The 20816-nt window shown below is 43.6% G+C and overlaps 1 protein-coding gene across 1 annotated transcript; it reads right to left on the reverse strand.

The window, feature by feature from the left end:
- Positions 1–1200: 1200 nt before the first annotated feature.
- LOC134401943 (DGAT1/2-independent enzyme synthesizing storage lipids-like) lies at positions 1201–20522 on the reverse strand. The gene is made up of 6 exons (XM_063131304.1): positions 20276–20522; positions 19341–19505; positions 8570–8757; positions 5905–5965; positions 2570–2709; positions 1201–1478 (listed from the first exon to the last, which is right to left on the reverse strand). Exons 1-6 carry the CDS (start codon positions 20520–20522, stop codon positions 1374–1376), a joined length of 906 nt encoding a protein of 301 aa, XP_062987374.1. The 3' UTR covers positions 1201–1373.
- Between the last annotated feature and the right edge of the window lie 294 nt (positions 20523–20816).

Below are 20816 nucleotides of genomic sequence, written 5' to 3' on the forward strand. Positions count from 1 at the left end.
CCATAAGTCCTTCATTGCATAGAGAATGATGGGAAAAGAAACAGCTCTTCCAGGTGTAGTGTGTGTGTGTGGGGGGGGCAGATACATCAGCAAGAAGTTGGCCTCCAGTGACCAATATATGATTGTACCTCCTCTTCCAGAATATATTGACAAGTTCTTCGTATAAACTGAATAATTTTACTCCTCAAAGCATGCTTGGGAGAAAATTATGTTGGTTTCAAAGGGTCTTCTGAATAATGTTGGCAGGTGCCCATTGATGCTGGTGTGGAGCGTAACCAGAGAAGAAACCAGTTCTTCCACATAGATGCACACTGAGGCCAACAGGCAAGTCACTTGCAGAGATTGTGCTTGCAAGGGAGAGTTTCTTCTGATAGAATCATAGAATCATAGAATAGTAGAGTTGGAAAGAGCCTATAAGGCCATCGAGTCCAACCCCCTGCTCAATGCAGGAATTCACCCTAAAGCATCCCTGACAGATGGTTGTCCAGCTGCCTCTTGAATGCCTTTAGTGTGGGAGAGCCCACAACCTCCCTAGGTAACTGGTTCCATTGTCGTACTGCTCTAACAGTCAGGAAGTTTTTCCTGATCCCCACAACATGAAATCCTTTTTGCCCACATCTCTTGGACAGCAACAACCCATTTAAAAGGGGGAAGTGAAGACAGTTAACTTTCAAGTCAGAGTGGTCCATGCCTCTGCTCCACAATTTCCAGTATGCACATGTCATCAATGTTGTTGATCACATTTTTAGCTTCATCCCACGTACCTGTTTCCCTCGAATTATCCCCATAGCATTAAGTTGTCGTTGTTGTTGTTAGCTAAATCACACCCCACAATGGATGACCCAATCAGATTCAAATTTGGAATACTGAAAGCCCTTCTTAATATTTATTACTGTGCCACAGCAGGACAGATCGGAGTGCTTCACAGTGAAAGCACATTATAAGGTAGAAAACTTCAGAGTCCTTAGTATACAATTCACAGTGATTGCACAACATAACGCTGGTGTGATGAAGCTAATTGTGTAAAGAACCATATATCACCACCACTGTCATAATCATCCACAACAACAAATTTATTTATCTGCCACTTAGCAGGCTAACATTACAATTAGATTATTGCTGAACTTATGAAAAAAGTTCCTTTTAGAAACAGGAAAAATCACCATAAAAATATCCTTGTTTACCTAACAAACTTTCGAGTAACAATAACTAATCCAAATCAACTAAGATATTAGTGGTAAAAGATACACAAGTAATGAAATTTTACAATATGAACCATTATCCAAAGCCACCGTGTTACAACATGACAGCAGAAATCAGAATAAGTATTACAATGAGGCAGCAGAATATGGCATATAGTACATTCAATGTAATCAGTCATTCTTTCTGTGGTTACTAAATCGTTCCAGCAGAGCTCTTCCTACGCTTCCTGGTCGCTTTTGGTGTTTGTCTATTAAAGTCTCTAAAGCAATCTTTGTCTGTTAAGAAAAGAAAGAAGCAAATTTCTGTAAATAGAAGAATAGTTTATTGCCTATTTTTTCATATAACTAATCATTTCACTCCTGATTTTAAAGCAGAAAACCCCCCAAAACTGAATAAAAGGATGGGTTCTGTGTGAAGATCTCATCATTGAGGTGTTGTTGTTTTTATCTATCATGGGCATATTCTAGTCTGTTCTCTCTGTGAGCTATTGCATGTATGCAGCCCTCCACTTAAACTCCATCACACCTAGGAAGAAACGCTGGCTACCGTTGCTTCTCCGTCATTACTCAATTACTTCCTGTTTGAAAACAGGAAGTAAACAAGGAGCACGAGGCCATTTCAGTGCAGCATTGTAATCATGCTGCTTCTCCGACACACAGCAAGAGAGAGCAGCAACCACACTTTTTCTGGTTTTTCTTGTGCTGCAAGGAAGGTCAGAAGGGGCAGAAGGCATGCAAGAGGCAGACGACATCATGTGAAGGATCTCTGAGAAATCCGTCAGTGCCCAGAAATGAGCGTTCAATAAAACGCTCATCAGATGGAGCTCACACTTCATGAACAGGAAAGTTTGGCAATTGGGAATTCTGCTAATATGAACCTATCCGTACATTACAGTCAATGTCTGAGACCCTCCTCTGAGGAAGGTTCTGAGGATGGCAACAAGAAGAGAGCTTTCCCCCTGGGGGTCCCTAACAGTGGAATGCTCTCCTTAGTGAGTTTTCCTGGCACAAACAATCATTTTCTCCTTGAAATTGGTGAGTGACCCTCCTCCAACTGGTGAGCAGCCCTGCAGTTCCAGCATACGTCCTACTCATGGAAGACAAGTTACCTCCTCTTTCATCTCCCATTCTCCATAGAGATTTGTTTATTTATTTATTTATTTAATTAATTAATTATTAATTATATTTCTATACTGCCACATAGCTGAAGCTCTTTGGGCAATTTAGACCACCCCTTCCTCCCTCCATGAAGTTCTTAGGGAAGGAAGGGAAAATTGGTGGCCATCTATCCGTTCCTATTTGTTTTTGCATATGGCATCAGTGTGCTACTACTGGCACTTTCTATAAAAGCTCAGTTAAAGGCATACCTTTTTGGCCAGCTCTTCAGCAGTTGTATTTGGATCATATGGAATGGGCTCTCCAATGTAAGTATCCCATTTGACTGGAAAACCACCACATACAGGAAATAATATAAGTCGGAAATTTTCATACAGGTATCGCAATGCTCCTGTATAGCAATAACATTAGGAACATGTTAACATACATAAGACAGTTTGCAAGTTCATATAGGACTGAAGTGAAATTATATCAGCAAAATGTTAGAAGAAATGCACTTGTTCTGTAGACCAGTGTGATGTGATATCACCATATTCAGTATTTTCCCACCCTTATCATTGTAGATGAAATGCTGCCACTTCTGGAGGGTGGAAAAATGTAAAACATGTTGAGATAATCAGCATGATTATGTGCTGAGTGTTTGTTTCTGATCCACATGCAGAAGGTTTATCAAGCCTCCAGCCTGATTGCCCTGTGGCTCTTTTCCTGTGGATCAAGGCCTGTGAAGAATGACCAGACAAAGCGATAGAGCTTCCCCCTTAATAGCTCATGACTTTGTTAATTCAGCAACTGGGGCAGCTAAGGATATGTGAGCCTGTGAGTACAAGCTGGCTTCCATTCCTCACTAAAGCCAGTATTATACTACAGCCAGTATTATTTCTCCGCTGTGGCACCCCGGTTGTGGAATGAGCTCCCCAGAGAGGTCCGCCTGGCGCCTACACTATACTCCTTTCATCGCCAGCTGAAGACCTTTTTATTCACTCAGTATTTTAACACTTAATTTTAACTTAAATTTAAATTATACTGTTTTAACTCTGTATTTTAACCTTATATCAATTTTGCTGCGTGGTTTTATCCTGGTTGTGCTTTTTGTATTGTATTTTGTATTTGTGTTTTAACTTGTTGGTTGTTTTATGATGGTTTTAATTTTTGTGAACCGCCCAGAGAGCTTCGGCTATTGGGCGGTATAAAAATGTAATAAATAAATAAATAAATAAATATTCTACCAGTGGTCAGATCTACTCAGCCAGTCAGGGAGTCCACCTCCACACTGGTGACACCTGGTCGGAAGAACATTTTGTTGGTTGCCTTGTTTTTAGCTGGAATATTCTTGGCTGGAGCTGGTGTGGGGGAAGCTTAGGCCACCACACTTAATTTTTTTTAAAAAAAATGTACAGCTGGAAAAAGTGCAGAAAAAGATAACTAAAATGATCAGAGAGGTCAAGTATTTCCCCTACGAGGGAAGGTTAAAAAGCTGGGATAGTTTGGCTTGGAAAACAGGAGGCTAAGGCGAGACCTGATTGAAGTGTACAAAGTTATCGATGGAGAACGTGGATAGGGAGACATTTTTATCCCCTTCCCATAATGCTAGAACCCAGGATTATCCAATGAAGCTGATTGGTGGGAAATTCAAGACAGATAATTGGAAGTACTTCATCACACAGACCACATAGCTAAACTATGTGATTCACTACTACAAGATGTGGTGATGGCCACCAAGGTGATGGTGATGGTGATGGCTTTAAAAGGGGGCTGAATCAATTCCTGGAGGAGAAATCTAGCAATGGCTACTAGTCTTGATAGCTATATGCTATCTCCAGTATCAGAGGCAGTAAGCCTATATGCACCAGTTGCTGGGGGACATGAGTGGTAAGGTGGTGTTACATCATGTCCTGCTTGTGGGTTCCTAAGTCAACAGCTGGTTAGACACTGTGGACTGGATGGACCCTTGGTCTGATCCAGCATGGCTAGGGTGACCATATGAAAAGGAGGACAGGGCTCCTGTATCTTAAACAGTTGTATTGAAAAGGAAATTTCAGCAGGTGTCATATGGAGAACCTGGTGAAATTTCCTCTTCATGACAACAGTTAAAGCTGCAGGTGCCCTGCCCTCTTTTAAATCTGGTCACAGTATAGCTGCAGTATAGCTCCTGCAGCTTTAACTGTTGTGATGAAGAGGAAATTTCACCAGGTGCAACATGCCTAGAAATGAAACCTGCTGAAATTCCCTTTTCTATGCAACTGTGAAAGATACAGGAGCCCTGTCCTCAATTTTTCCTTAGCCCTTGATGTATTGCTGCCAAATGTCAGTCCAGAATAAGTTCTCACTCGCCTATTATTTAATTATGGATGTGGGGCCCAACCAATTTGTATGACTGAGACCTGCCAGATCAAAGAGGGTTGAGTCTGCCTTAGTTCCAATCTTCCACATTTGTATCTGGTGTTGAGAACCTGGGATAGATTAGGGATTCCGTTGGTGTACTGCCCATCCACTATGGAAGAGCACCCAGAGCCATCGGTGTCTTTGAGGGGTATTCAAGCAGCTCCCTGGATCAGTCCAAAGCATTCCAAAGCATTTCACACTGAACTGAACTGATTCCGATTAAATCAGGCTGATCCCAACCTGCCTTAGAATCAACACAATTCAGATTGAATCGGCCCGCTTTGGCTCAGAATTTGGATCCAGACCCTAATATTTTATCATTTGCTATGACATTTGGAAATTCTTGATCCTTTCTCCCCAAGGCAAGCCTTCTATATCAGGGGTCCCCAACTCCCAGGCCATGGACTGGTCCCAGTCCGTGGCCTGTTAGGAACCGGGCCATGCAGGTGAACTGCTTTCACCCCCACCCCCACCCCAGCATACCTGGGCACGGGGCGCCATCTTGCCTGCCCAACCGAAGCAAAGCCAGGATGCTGGGGTGGGGGTGGGCGGCTGTGGAATGGCACACCCAGCTGGAAGCCGCTCTGGCAGAGTGACTTCCAGGCGCGCCATTCCGAATCCACCCACCCGCCCCAGCATCCTGTCTTTGCTTCAGCTGGGTGCCCACCCAGCCAAAGCGAAGCTAGGGCGCTGGAGGGGGGTTGGGGGACTTTCCAAAACCATCCCCTCACCACCACCCTCAGTCCGTGGAAAAATTGTCTTCGACGAAACCGGTCCCTGGTGCTAAAAAGTTTGGGGGCCGCTGCTCTAGATAGACAGAAAATCTGCTCCAGAGTGTTTCCCAGTCCAATGGATCAGATTTTGAGGTTGTGCAGGGGACTGCAAGAAGGAGGATCAAATGCACCTCTCCTGGTTCCACAGATAGAATTGCTTCCATCAACACAAAAACATGTGTTTTATCTCTTTGTTAGGTTAAACCGAGCTAAAGAATGCCATTGACAAAAGGTTTATCCAATGGGAAACAATCCTCCCCTCTGTAAAGTTACCATTTTGAAAACAAATAAAAAAAACATTGACCAACTATACTGCTCTATCATATATAACAGACAAATATGTCTAATGCTATAATGACATAGATTAAAAAAAATCTCCTTTTTTATAGCTACTCCTGGAAATTAGGAGGATAAAAGAACATTCATCTTACGTGCACTCCCAAGCCACTTGTATGCCTCACGAGTATTCTTTGTAAACAGAGGAATTATGGGCTAAGTAAAAAGAAGAGCATGGTGAGAACATGAGCATTATATCAGCCTCATCTTTAATTACAAGTCTTAATTCAAACAACTTGGAAATCAAAGAAAAAGTTAATTAATTCAAAATGTATGGACTGTTCTTAGTTATTGCTGGAACTCCCTCATGATTCCTCTGGTAACATTTGTTTACAATGTATCACATGGGATGAGCAAATAGTATTGTTATTCCCCACTCCCAGGCTCATAGAGCAATGGCATGAGTAGTATTTATTCTCTGTCTGCTCTGCTCCAATGATATATCGGTACAGGATGCATCTATAGCAGGGGTCTCCAAGGTGTCCCCCATATGCATGGTTGTACCCACCAATGTCTTTCCTTGTGTCCTCACAAGGAATTCAGCGCCTTTCTAAATCAATGTTTTCTAATTTATATTGAGTTTCCTGCCATGCCCCCTTGCCTCTCTTTAGCTGCCCATTCCTCTAATTGAAACCCATCATTTCTTTCATCCATGCTGGAGGAAAGGAGGGAGAAGCCTTGTGCAGGTATTCTTCTTACTGCAATGTGTGAGGCGAGGTAGAGATTCAGTTGGGTCCTATCTGTGTTGTTGCCCTCTATGTGTCTGAGAAGGACACCTTCCTGTGTCTGCAGGGGCTCTCCAGATGATTAAGATTTTCCAGGGTTATTGATTGTTGGGGTCAGCCCCCATGGATACAGGAAGGTCTTCTCCCCAGATAGTTGACCTCCACCTGTGTAGCATGAAAAGAGCAACAAAGAAAGGGCTGGAACACTCCCCCTCTTCACATGTTTAAGCAATGTCCTTGGAGAATGCCTCACTAGAGAGGTGGCAAGACCAGAGTTAGTAGAAACTAAAGGGAAATAAAGAGGAGGGAAGGAGGCAGATGGCAATGCGGTGAGTGAACTTTACACCAGCACAAGGAGGAGTGCACAGTGTGTGTGTGTGTGTGTTAATTAAAGAATGGCATTTTTTTCATGAAACAAGAGGGACTTTTCCACCTGCTCGTCCTCTCCTCCTGTGTTGACTGTAACGTCTTTTTGGAGGGTTTGCTGGTGAACACGGGAAGGAGGGGAATGCTGAGGGTGAAAGGAGAGAGAGCTATTAAGGCAAAGGTCCTTCCTGCCATTCCTGCTCACTCACTTGGACACTTGCAATGTTTGCGTGCATTGCTCGACTGACTTCTGGCCTTTACTTTCAATGTGCCCCTTGCCCATTAGCAAAAGGCTCAACCAGTTCACCTGCTCATGTGTGGCCTCCAGGCCTTTATTTTTGAGGGGTACTTGTTGGGATGTCTGCCCACTCTCTCTTTCACACACAGACTCAGCAAAGGAAGCACTAGTTTGTGAATAGTGGCGTCTTCCCTCGAGCGAATAAAGTTAGCACTATCTGCATGTCCATCTGTCCTGTCCACTCATTAATGGAAAGTTGACCCCATCCTCCAGGTTTTTATTTTGGATGTGGGTGGGAAGGAGGGGGAAGAGGTTTTGCAAAATCTTCCAGGCCGATTAAGATGGGAGGAGTGTCAGGCTGCATGCAGTGCAAGGTCATGACCCCAAAAGGGGTCTGTTTGGGATAGGAAGGCTGCTCAATCCTCCCTGATCCCAGCATTGCTATGGCAAACGGTTGCCAGCCAGCCCCAAGTAATTCATAGTCGAATAGCTTTGATGCTGTTTGCTTCCCTCCTCCATAATCTTATGCATGTGTTTGTTGCTCCTGAAGATGAGCAAAAGGCAGGAACCCGCATTTGCCTCTGCTCTGTCTTCCTCCCTCTCCGATCCTGAATCTGTGTGCTTTGAGAACCCAGTCTTTTTGAAGTACATGCTCCACATATATATGGAACCTATACCTCTGTTCCTTTGTTTCATATTCGATTGCATGACACTGTGGTTTAATTAACCATCAGGGATGCTGCAGTGGGTGCTGGCTGCCATTATGAAGATAAAAAACCCCATCCAGGAGTTTCTGTAAATTTGTGAATCATGTGAACCAAGCTGGGGAAGGATGTTGATGTTTAAACAACCCTCACATAACCCTAGAACAAACTATGTGTAGTTTAACCCTCAAATAACCCTCCCCAGACTGCTCTTAATGACCTGACAAACCAGGGCAATCCCAGTTAAGGTACAGCATATTCACAATACTAGTTGGCACATGTTGTGGCATGCTAAGTGTTAATTAACTCATGATGGGCTGTTGTGTTGTCCTGACCAGGTCAATGAGACTTACTTTGGAGTACAAATGTATAGGGTTGTGCTCTGTGCAATATTTTGGAAAGGGCACAAGTCTCTGTACAGAGTGGCTCGTGTTTGATTTGCTACACCAACAGGGTAGACATTTTGTGACTTTCACCTACAACTCTTCCTAAAATGCAATCACAGGCTAGAAAAGGTTGGGGACCACTGATCTATAGAGAAGTGGCAACTGTGCTACCCTGCTAACATAAAGATGGGCATATAAAAAATTTTCAAATAAGATGGAAGGTAAAACGTTTTTTTGTTTTTTTTAGTTGCAGAATATCAAGTGAATGTAGTAGGTGAACCTAGTATTCCAATGAAAAATCATAATGCTTTTTCAAGGAGTATGCATTTACTATTACTCACCACTTTTGCCTCTATGGCAACCTGAGCAAAACCTGTATGTTTACCCCATATAACTGAATAGTTTTCATCGCTTAACAGGCCTTCTTGTGCTCCTCCTGGTGCAATACCCAACAAATCACATTGGAGAGCAGAAAGGCAAGCTTCTTTCGTGGTAATCAAATGAAGTCTCTCAAAACCTTTTCGAAGGCCTGTAGGAAAGCAGTAAAATAATGTGGTGAGCAAAACAATGCATATTTGTTTCTGATACAACCCAACACTTATACCTTATCTATTCCCTTATTTACACTACAGGATGAAATAATTGTATTTTATACATTTTACTTTATTTATTTAAGTTGCTTTTATACTATTTGACATCTCAGAATTTCCAAGTGATTTACATGAAATTACATATGAGACAATACTACAACCAAAATAAATACAGAATAAAGCAACAAATACCTTAAAACAGTACAATAAAATGAGTAAAACAGAGCAGTGTCATGATCCAGATACAATCCTCCTTGAGAGATGGAGTGATGCCAGCCCCTTCAAAGGAGGAGGCCATTAGGCCACTCCTGAAAAATCCTAACCTGGAACCGAATGATGTCAACAACTGCAGGCTGGTAACCAAGATCCCCTTCCTGGGTAAGGTGTTTGAGTGGGTGTTTGCTGGACAATTTCAGGCACTCTTGAATGAAGATGATTATCTGGATCCATTTCAGTTATGCTACAGGCTTGGTTTTGGAATGGAAATGGTGTCACCCTGTGGGATACTCTTTGTTGGGAGAGGGACAGGGGGAGTGCAACCCTCTTTGAATGCTCACCGGGTAAATAAGAAAGGTCATCCTTGGTGTCCTCTTCACTGATAGCTAAGGTAACTGAATTAGATAATTGTGAACAACTGGCATTTGGAATTTGTTTGGAAATCAATGCTAGTCATTTCTCAGCTTGGGTTGATATTGCAACTACGTACTTATAAGGACAAAGATGGCCCAGCTCCAATTATCCATGCGAAGATGATGTTGATGATGATGATGTTGACAACAATGATGATTAAAACATTTCTATTTTTAAAAAATAATTTTTATTTAGTTTAAAAACACACACCCAAAAAACAGAAAAAACAAGAACAAAACACATTAATACTAATTCACAATCCCTCCGCATTCCACCCCTAAGCTTGGTGATTTTTTTTTTAAAAAATCTTCCACCTTTCATTTTCTTATTCTATCCCAGGGTAGTATATTAATTTACCCCATCTCATTCATTTAAAATCTTCTTTTCATGAATCCCACAGTTTTTTATAAGCTTTTGCCAAAGTTATTATGTTTGAGTCTTTTTTCATAAAACCCATCTCAAACTGGTGATTTTTGGAACTCTTTTATAGCATTTTTTTAAATCTCATCTAGTTCTATCTTAGTTTCTAAAAACTGTTTCTGTTCTTCTTTTAATGGGGGTATTTTTGTTTTATCCTGCTAATCCTTATTCTGTTTTATTTCTGTCTCTTTGCCTTCATAAGATTTTTGAAATATTTTTGTAATATTTCTCCCTAGCGCCGCTCCACTCGGCACCCGATCCATGAATTGCAGATCGGGCCCACTCCACCCCACATTGATCCGCCTATGGTCCACTCCGCTCTGCTGTGGAGCTCCAGATCTGAATCGGAGCTCTGCAGAGGCAGCGGCAGCAGCAGCTAAGGCCCCCTTCCCTCTTCCCCCCTTACCTGCGTCCATCCACAGTCCAGCAGCGGCTTCAACTGAGCCTGAGGACTCAAACAGGAAGACCCGATGTTTCCCCACAGTCCCGGGAGCATCCCACGAACTGCAGGTCATAAGCTCAACACTCCTGCCTCTTTCTCCCCCCCCCCATGAGTAGCGGGGGCTCTGAAAATGGAAACAGAGCTGAACAGGGAGGCTCTGGGCCCATGGGGGTGGGGAAGGAGTTTGTTTGGGTTTTCCTTTTCTTTTTTTTTACTTACTTTTCAGTGGAGCACAATTGCACACTGTATCAATTGTTAAAAAAAATGGCAGCCACAACATCCCTCTTCCCTTCCGGGATGTCATGCTACTTTTGGATGCTGGGGGAGGATTGCGGATGCAGGTAAGTCAGCAATCCTCCCCCTACACCTTTAGGTGTTCACATGCCCAATATGAGAGGATAACTTAACTTCCCCAATCCTCTCTGGGGTGGTCAGCCAACCTATTGCTTCATAAGCTGGCTACCTGACTCAGATTCATAGAATCATAGAATCATAGAATAGCAGAGTTGGAAGGGGCCTACAAGGCCATCGAGTCCAACCCCCTGCTCAATGCAGGAATCTACCCTAAAGCATCCCTGACAGATGCTTGTCCAGCTGCCTCTTGAATGCCTCTAGTGTGGGAGACCCAACAGCCTCCCTAGGTAACTGATTCCATTGTCATACTGCTCTAACAGTGAGAAAGTTTTTCCTGATGTCCAGCTGGAATCTGGCTTCCTTTAACTTGAGCCCGTTATTCCGTGTCCTGCACTCTGGGGGGATCGAGAAGAGATCCTGGCTCTCCTCTGTGTGACAACCTTTTAAGTATTTGAAGAGTGCTATCATGTCTCCCCTCAGTCTTCTCTTCTCCAGGCTAAACATGCCCAGTTCTTTCAGTCTCTCTTCATAGGGCTTTGTTTCCAGACCCCTGATCATCCTGGTTGCCCTCCTCTGAACACGCTCCAGCTTGTCTGCGTCCTTGAATTGTGGAGCCCAGAACTGGACGCAATACTCTAGATGAGGCCTAACCAGGGCCAAATAGAGAGGAACCAGTACCTCACGTGATTTGGAAGCTATACTTCTATTAATGCAGCCCAAAATAGCATTGGCCTTTCTTGCAGCCATATCACACTGTTGGCTCATATTCAGCTTGCGATCTACAACAATTCCAAGATCCTTCTCATTTGTAGTATTGCTGAGCCAAGTATCCCCCATCTTGTAACTGTGCCTTTCGTTTCTATTTCCTAAATGTAGAACTTGGCATTTATCCCTATTAAATTTCATCCTGTTGTTTTCAGCCCAGCACTCCAGCCTATCAAGATCACTTTGAAGTTTGTTTCTGTCTTCCAGGGTATTAGCTATAACCCCAATTTCTTGTCATCTGCAAATTTGATAAGCATTCCCTGCACCTCCTTGTCCAAATCATTAATAAAAATGTTGAAGAGCACTGGGCCCAGGACTGAGCCCTGTGGTACCCCACTCGTTGCCTCTCCTCAGTTTGAGAAGGTTCCATTGATAAGTACTCTTTGTGTCCGATTCTGTAGCCAACTGTGAATCCACCAAACAGTTGTTTCGTCTAGCCCACTTTTAGCTAGTTTGTTAAACAGAATGTCATGTGGTACTTTGTCAAAAGCTTTGCTGAAGTCAAGATATATGATGTCCACAGCATTCCCACGGTCCACAAGGGAGTTAACCTTTTCAAAAAATGAGATCAACTTTGTCTGACAGGACTTGTTCTTGACAAATCCATATTGGCTTCTAGTGATCACCGCATTGATTTCAAGGTGTTTACAGATTGATTTCTTTATAATCTGCTCCAGAATTTTCCCAGGGATGGATGTCAGACTGACTGGTCTGTAGTTCCCACGTTCCTACTTTTTGCCCTTTTTGAAGATAGGGACAACATTAGCCCTCCTCCAGTCATCCAGCACCTCACCCGTCTTCCATGATTTTGCAAAGATAATAGACAAAGGTTCTGAGAGTTCTTCTGCTAGCTCCTTCATTACTCTAGGATGCAGTTCATCGGGCCCTGGAGATTTGAACTCATTCAAGGAAATTAGGTGTTCTTTGACCATTTGTTTATCAATCTCAAACTGTAGTCCTGCCCCCTCAACTTCTGCTTCACTTTTTCCAGGGGGGTCATAGACCCGCTTTTGGGAGAAGACTGAGGCAAAGTAGGAATTGAGCACTTCAGCCTTTTCTTTGTCATCTGTTATCAATTTGCCATACTCATTAAGCAGTTGAACCACCATTTCTTTCCTCTGTCTTTTACTACTCACATATCTGAAGAAAGCCTTTTTATTGCTTTTGGCATCCCTCGCTAATCTCAGCTCATTCTGAGCTTTAGCCTTCCTGATGCCATTTCGGCACTTCTGCGCCACTTGTCTGTACTCTTCTTTTGTAGCCTGGCCTTCCTTCCACTTCCTATATGTATCCCTTTTTGTTTTCAGGTCATCTCTAAGCTTTTTGTGGAGCCACATTGGTTTCCTCTGTTGTCTTCTATCTTTTCTCCTTGTTGGAATTGTTTGTAACTGTGCCTTTAAAATTTTCTTTTTTAAATACTCCCACCCATCCTGCACTCCTTTTCTCATTAGGCTCATTTGCCATGGGACCTTACTTATCATCGTTCTGAGTTTATTAAAATCAGCTTTCCTAAAATCCAGAGTACGTGTATGCCTACACTCAACTTTTGTCTCCTTCATAATCAAGAATTCAAGTATGACGTGGTCACTTTCCCCCAGAGTTCCCGTAACTGCCACATTATCCACTAAGTCATCCTTATTGGTCAATATCAAGTCAAGGATTGCCGATCCTCTAGTTCTTTCCCCCACTTTCTGTAGGAGAAAGTTATCACCCACACATGTCAGGAATTTCTTGAAAGGGCCGCTTTTGACAGTCCCCCATCACTACTACATCACACTTCCTTGAAACACTGGCAATTTGTTTCTCAAAAGTTTTGTCCTCGTCTTCTCCTTGATTGGGTGGTCAGTAGTAGACTCTGATTATCATGTTCTTTTTATTCCTTGCCCCGTTTATTTTAATCCAGATGCTCTGGATGGGGCTCCCAGTCTGATCCGCCTGTATTTCTGTGCAGGGATAGGTATTTTAACATATAGTGTAACTCCATCTCCCTTTCTATTTCTTCTGTTCTTTTTGAACAAGTTATATCCTTCAATTGCTATATTCCAGTCATGGGAGTCATCCCACCAAGTTTCAGTTATACCTATCAAGTCGTATTTGCCTTCATGTAATAAGAGTTCAAGTTCGTTCTGTTTGTTTCCCATGCTCTGGGCATTAGTATATAGACATCGAAGACCATGTGTTTTATAGTCTGGCTTTGTTCCTACATTGTTGCAGACACTATTTTCGGGCACTATTGGAGCTGTTCTCTGTACTGTGGTGCCTTGGCCTTCATCCATTGTTGCCTCGAGGTTTATGTCTCCCGCCCCCGTAAGATTCAGTTTAAAGCCCTCCTGATCAAGTTCTTCATGCTGTGGCCGAACACATTCTTTCCAGCCCTTGTGAGGTACAACCCATCCCTTGCCAGCAGTCCATGTTCCAAGTAGCGTAGCCCGTGGTCCCAGAATCCAAAACTCTCACGTCGGCACCATCTTCGTAGCCAGTCGTTCATCCGGAGTATTTTTCTTTCCCTTTCTAATCCTCTTCCAAGAACCGGGAGGATGGATGAGAAAACTACCTGGGCCCCAAAGTTCTTCAGTTTCATTTCCAGAGCTTCAAAGTCTGAAATGATTTCTTCGTAGCTCTGCTTGGTGACATCATTTGTTCCCACATGGATGAGAAGAAAGGGGTATGTGTCTGTGGACTTTATGAGCTTCGGTAACCCTTCAGTCACATCTCTAATCTGTGCTCCAGGGAGACAGCACACCTGGCGAGTCCATGGGTCTTCATGACATACTTGGGTTTCAATCCCACACAGCAGGGAGTCTCCCACAACGACTACTCTTCTCTTCTTCTTGGTTGACCTACCTTCTGCCTCTTGTTCATTGTTGCACGGTGTCTCCTGTGCTTCTTCTTCTGCAAACTGTCCTTCAGTCTCATCCTCCAGAAGCTGAAAGCGGTTGCTTAACTCTAATGGTTCCACCGGTGCAGAATGCCTTCTAGTTCTTCTGCTACTAACTGTCACTCTTTTCCAGAGAGTTTCCTCTTCATTTGCTTTCCTCCCCTCAGCATACTCAACTTCTGCATCAGCTGGTTGTTGCTCTTCAATCTCGTGTGCTCACCTATAATTTTTTTTTCAGCCAATGTTTATTTCATGTCCTCCTGATTGTAAGTCCATGACCGTTCATTTCATTTATTTCTACTTTCATGGCAACTGCCTTAGCTCTCTGTATTTCCTGTATTTTTTGTCTTTTCATTCCTTTTTGTCTTTGTGGCTGTCTACCATTCCTCCTCCACCTTGGATTCCTCCATAGGATCTTCTGCACTCATTTCTTCCATTCCTCCTCCTCCTCCCCCTCCCCCTCCCCCTCCCCCTCCCCCTCCCCTCCCCCTCCCCCTCCCCCTCCCCCTCCCCCTCCCCCTCCCCCTCCTCCTCCTCCTCCTCCTCCTCCTCTTCTTCTTCTTCTTCTTCTTCTTCTTCTTCTTCTTCTTCTTCTTCTTCTTCTTCTTGGATTTCTAACTTTAGCTCACTAAACAGACTTTTCATCCCAGATTTGGCTTTTATTACATACATATTCTCCCTAAAGGATCTGGTTTGTCGTTTGAGGGTGCTCTTAGATCCAGAACTGTCACTCAAGGCACAGGTGGGCTTGGTGGGAGGGAGCACCATTTCTCATCTTGGGCTGATATCGCAACTACGTACTTATAAGGACAGAGATGGCCCAGCTCCAATTATTCTGCTTTATTTCTATCTCTTTGAGTTGCAAAGGGACTGTGCTAATTCTCTTCTGTGATGTGGTGTTAACTCCAAAGTTGTGCATCTCCAGAGATGCAAAGGGACTGTGCTATTTCTCTTCTGCGATGTGGTGTGAGCTCCAGAGTTGTGCAGCTCCAGAGTTGCAAAGGGACTATCTTGGTTCTCTTTGTTTGGGGAAGATCTGAGTGTGGGTGGAGGAGTTTGCATGTATTCAAAATGGGTTCAGTAAGTCATGTGCTAGTTACAAGAAGAGTCTAATGCTCCAGGTTCATCTGAGAAGGAAGGTGAGCAGAAAGTCTTTGATCCTTCTTTTAGGGGAATATAAAGTTCCCCAAAATGGGGAATCAAAGAATATTCTCCGTTCTTCCCAGTGTAACCAGCACCACCAGGAGCCTCAAGTAACCACTATATAACCTGCTGAGACCATTTGAATAACTGCAGTTTCCTCCCCCCACATTACAAGGTCCATCAGATGAGAATTTTATCACCTTTATTGCATGATAGAAACGGCACCTGAATGGGCCATGTGGTCTTTGTTTACTTTCTATTTCCCCTCCAGACTGAGGAAATACTGAGGGACAAAACTGGGGGTGGAGAAGCGATCGTAAGGAAACACTATTCCTCCCCCCATGTGATGACGCTCTATGTCTTGGAACTGTCTTGTCCTTGTAGTTGGAACATTTTTGTGTATTCTCCCTCCCAGTCCCCACCTGTCTGATAAAGGGATCTGGGCATCTTGAAAGGTTACAACAACAACAACAACAACAACAACAACAACAACGAGTTTTGGTGATCTTTTGGTTATCTAAAAAAAATGGTATTGATTATTAGGCATGTGCTCCGCTCCGATTAGAAGCGCAGAAGCAGGAGTGAATTGGCCTGCTCCGCCTTGCCCAGAGGCGGAGTAGAAGCAGACCGTGGACCCCTAGAAGCAAGGCGAAGAGAAGCACCCATTTTTCGGAGCTCCTCTTTCAGGCGGACCGCTCCGATCGCCATCTTAAAACATTTCGCCCATAGGATTGCATTACGGAAAAGAATCGGGGATAACTGGGTTGTTTTTGAAGCTATCGTTCTGAAAGTTCTTGTGCTTAGACAGTCATGGATGGGGGTCATTTTGAGCCTACTCTCACCTCTCTGCGTCATGCAGTTCGCGTGCTATATTTTTTAAAAAAAATCTGTTAAACAAACATTATAAACAGGGACAGCGTGGGTCAAACGGCTTTTTTTTTTTGGAAGCGATGACAGGCACATTCAACTCCCAATCCTGATCACTCATCAAGCATCCTCCAATCCCAGCGTTCGAGGGGGGGACTAAGGCAGAGGCACCCTCAGAGGAAGAGCTTTGAGCTGCGTCTTGTGGGTTTGGTGTTCGAGGGGAGAGGAGCTAGTTTAGTTCGGTGCTGCTGCTGCTGTGTTTGGAGAAATATATTTAGGATTTAGCTTGGCGCGTGTGTGGGTTTTTTTTTTTTTTGCTTCTTTTTGACTTTTTGCTTAGTTTGCTCTGTGTTTTTCCCTTACTTTGATTTAATATAAACTTTATTTTTAAATTCTGGAGTGTGTGTTTGTTTGTTTGTTTAGTTGTCCCCCCTCCCTTCCCTCTCTTAAAGGCTGACTGTGTTTCATCTTCCTTCTTCCTTCTATATACAAAAAAATACAAAAAAATACCAAAAAAAAATTATTCTCTATTTCTTCTCTCTTTTATTGAGCCACAGATTGAGCATTTCAAATCCTGTTTGGGCAAAGGATACACACACTTCTTGTCCCATTTCCCTACATATAGTATATTCTTCTTATACATATTATTATTAATATTAATATTATATTCTTATACATATTATTAGTAGTATTAATAGATTCTTATACATCTTATTATTAATATTAATATTATATTCTTTTACATATTATTAGTAGTATTAGTAGATTCTTATACATATTATTATTAATATTAGTATAATATCATCATGAGAAGAGGGAGCAGGCACATGTCTGTGGCAGGGCGTGCTGAAAGCAGTGGTCAAGGGAAGGCTCAGTCTGGCACCAGTAAGCAGGCTGCCTCTCCTCCTGTGAAAATCAAACGGGCAACTCCTTGGCTGGCTGCTTCGCAACAGAAGCAGGAGAAGGAGCAGGCAGAGGCAGTCTCTTCTGCAACTTGTGCCCGGCGTTCTCTTTTTGAGGGTGGGAATGGGAAAAGTGCCCCTTTAGAAGAGGCAGGTGGCATTAGAGGAGGAGGAGGAGTATCCCCAAGTCCTTCATTATCGTTTGAGCCCACGAGCCTGCTGCTGGACATGTCCTCCTCCTCGGTGACTGACTCGCTGGGATGGTTTGCGTTTGCAATGTGTGACTAACTGCAGTGCTGGCTTAGAAACCAGCCATCACTTCCTTGTGCCCCCAGAAATGCCCACAGCCTGCCTGCCTGCCCGCCTCCCCGCCTCCCCCGGGGTGCTGCTGTGGTGGGGCATCTGCCAGGACTGACTCCTCTCCTGCTCTGCCTGCCTCTCTGCCCGCCTGGTGCCTGGGAGATCGGCTTTGCGGTTCATGCCCAGCACCCTCCGGCACGCTTGCTCCCAGTCGTCCTCCTCTGTGCCCCTCAATGCGTAACTGCTGGCTTAGAAAGAAACAACCAGCCATCTTTGCGTCACTTCCTCCTTGCTCCTGCTTACGGGTTGGTTTGCTATGCGTTAGTGCTCAAGCCATCCTTGTGGCACTACAATGCATGCTGCCTCCCTGCCTGCTTGCCTGCCTTCCCTCCCTTCTCCCCTTCCCGCCTTGCAGGGATGGTGTATATGTCTCTTGCTTTGACTCAGGGGAGAAGTCCTTCCTGCACTCACTTAGACTTTATCAAGTTCAAAAATCTATTTTTCAAGTGTGGAAGAAGAGTTAGGGTTATCTCATGGCATGTTGGGATTTCCTTTGAACTGGCCCCATTGAGCTGTCTGCATTGCAACTTTAAATCCCTGACATACTGGAGTGTCCGATTTTCAAAACTTCCCCTAACATCAGGGGATGATGGGATTGCCTTGAAACTTGGCATCCATGTGGACACATGGGTAAGCTGTCATGGGACCAAAGGATAGGTTTCTGACATGCAAATTGACGTAGTTGTAGAATGGGACTTGATTTGGGGTGAGTTAAGCCCCACCAAAAATCAGGGGATGATGAGATTGCCTTGAGTCTGGGTGTCCATGTGGACACATGGATAAGCTATCATGGTGCCAAGTTTGAGGTTTCTAACATGCAAATTGACAGAGCTATTGAAAAGGGTGTGAATGGGGTACCCGATTTTCAAAAATTCCCCAAAAATCAGGGGATGATGGGATTGCCTTGAAACTTGGCTTTCCTGTGTATACATCCATGAGGTGTCATGGTGCCAAAAGTGAGGTTTCTAACTTTCACAGAAAAAAGTTGTATACTTTTTTATCTTTCAATGCAACCCTATGGGGGGAAAAACGGAGCTCCGATTCGGATCCGGAGCTCCGCAGCGGAGCGGAGTGGACACAGGCAGAGTGGGGGCGGAGTGAAGTGGGCCGATCCGCAAATCGTGGATCTGGAAGAGAAGCGGATTGGGGGGTCCGTGCACACCCCTATTGTTTATGACTTGCCAAATTCCAGGTCTTTATAAAGCTTGTGCCTTACTAGACAGAATTCATGTGCTTTGCTATTGTTTCTTGCTGACTTTATACCTTAGATAATTGTTAGGCTGTTTTGGTGGCCAACTTGTATTTCTTTTCAATGGTCGTCTGCCATTGTTTCTGCACTGCACCATGTTATGTCTTAAGAAACTCTATGCTCCATGGATGGCCAACTTTTCTGCTCCTCTACCTTTGTTTCTCCAGCACAATTATGAATAACTCACTCATAGTTATTCATTGGTTTGGCAAGTGGCCCACATCTACCCTTTTGTAGCCCCAGTATTCACCAGCCTCCACCCCCTGTCTTCATGGCACTGGGTTGGTGCCTCCTCCCTCCTAACCCTGTGCATTCCCTCTCCTGGGCGGCATCAGGTAATCCCCACATGTAGAAAGCCCCCACTTCTTAGAGGGCTGTTGTGAGGATAAAATGGGGGGGGGGGTATGAGGAGAATTATATATGCCACAATGAGCTCATTGGAAGAAAGTTCAGTTATAAATGTAATTTAAATGAAAAAGAAAACAAATGGGGGGGGGTGCGTGCAAAATCACCTGGAATTTTCATGATAATTTTGTGAACCACAGAGTGACAAAACCTCTTCTTCAGAAGATACAGCCTCAGTGCAAAAAATATATAATCTAGAGAAAGTACTCCATGGTAATAAATAATAAGAGCGGGTCCTTCTGGTAGGTTTTCAATGCCATGTACTTCATAACCTGTTTTTTTTTAACACAAATCAGAATACAGTCACTGTTATAGATAAGGAAATCATACTTATTATAATTATTATCACTATTACACTAAGCAGTTCGAGGATGCAAGAGTCTACAAATTATGCCTATGTTGGGTAGACAAGAATTAGTCTACTAGCTAGCTAATGAAGTCCAGCCCCACCATAATACAAGAGCAAGTTACTGTATACGATTCATCAACACAGATATTGTCTAATAAAATGGATGAGTACATGGGGATTTCTTGTTTACTGCTACCCTTTCATACATTAAAAAGTTTTTCCACCTGTCCCCATTTCCCCTCCTCTTTCTCCTCACCATATATAAACTCAAACATTCTTTATATTTTCAGTATTTATATAGTACCAGTTAGTAGGCAAGTGTGCCTGCCAGTTTAAAATTCACATGATCCTAATTACTAGGGCCCCCAGATCTGTGATATCAGCCTGTCCCAGTAACCACTGTTGCAGTTAAGTCCTTGTTGTTACTTTAACATGTACAGGGATGGGTAGATGCTTCTTTTCCCAAACTGGACAAATGTAAGTAGAGCTAAATGAATGGACAGGGTTCACTGTAATAGTCTGGGGGACAACAGATCGATAGGGCTGTGCAGAGCGGGTCTGCTCCTTCCCAAAACTCAGGGCAGAGCTCCAATGAAGCAACTCCTGTCCTGGATATAGACTATATGTAAAGACATAGTCTAAATACACACAGACACACACATACATCAAAGCAAACAAGACATTCTTTCTTACCGTGCCATATTCTTCCAAAGATGTCCCAGAGACGTATCGCTATTAAAGTGAATGGGAGCTGGTAAGTTTCCTTGGACTGAATAATATTACCAAGTATCTGGACCATTAAAACAGATAGTACACAACAGCAGCCAATCCAGACAGGAACTGCTAGTAATGCCAAAAGCAACCACATGATCCCTGAAAATAAGTATTTTTCCAAGCACATAGTGCCAATCCATTCTCCAAATATGTATGCTACGTTCATTGCGGAAGTCATGGGTATCTGTGCCGTGTTACAAGATGTGTTTGTATTTTTTTCCTGAATGAAAAACACAAAATAAGATTAGTCAAACTATGAAGTAAGGAGAGAGGTAAGTGCGCTTGTGTGTTATATATGTTCCCGAATATGTCAGTGCTGTGGAATGTAGGGCTTTGCACGGACCCCCTGATCCGCTTCTCTTCCAGATTTGCAACTTCTGAATTGGGTCTGCTCTGCTCTGCCCCACTCTGCCTATGGTCCGCTTCACTGTGGAGCTCCGGATCCGAATCGGAGCTCCGC

Source organism: Elgaria multicarinata, chromosome 7, assembly GCF_023053635.1.
Source record: "Elgaria multicarinata webbii isolate HBS135686 ecotype San Diego chromosome 7, rElgMul1.1.pri, whole genome shotgun sequence".
NCBI classification, from domain to species: domain Eukaryota; kingdom Metazoa; phylum Chordata; class Lepidosauria; order Squamata; family Anguidae; genus Elgaria; species Elgaria multicarinata.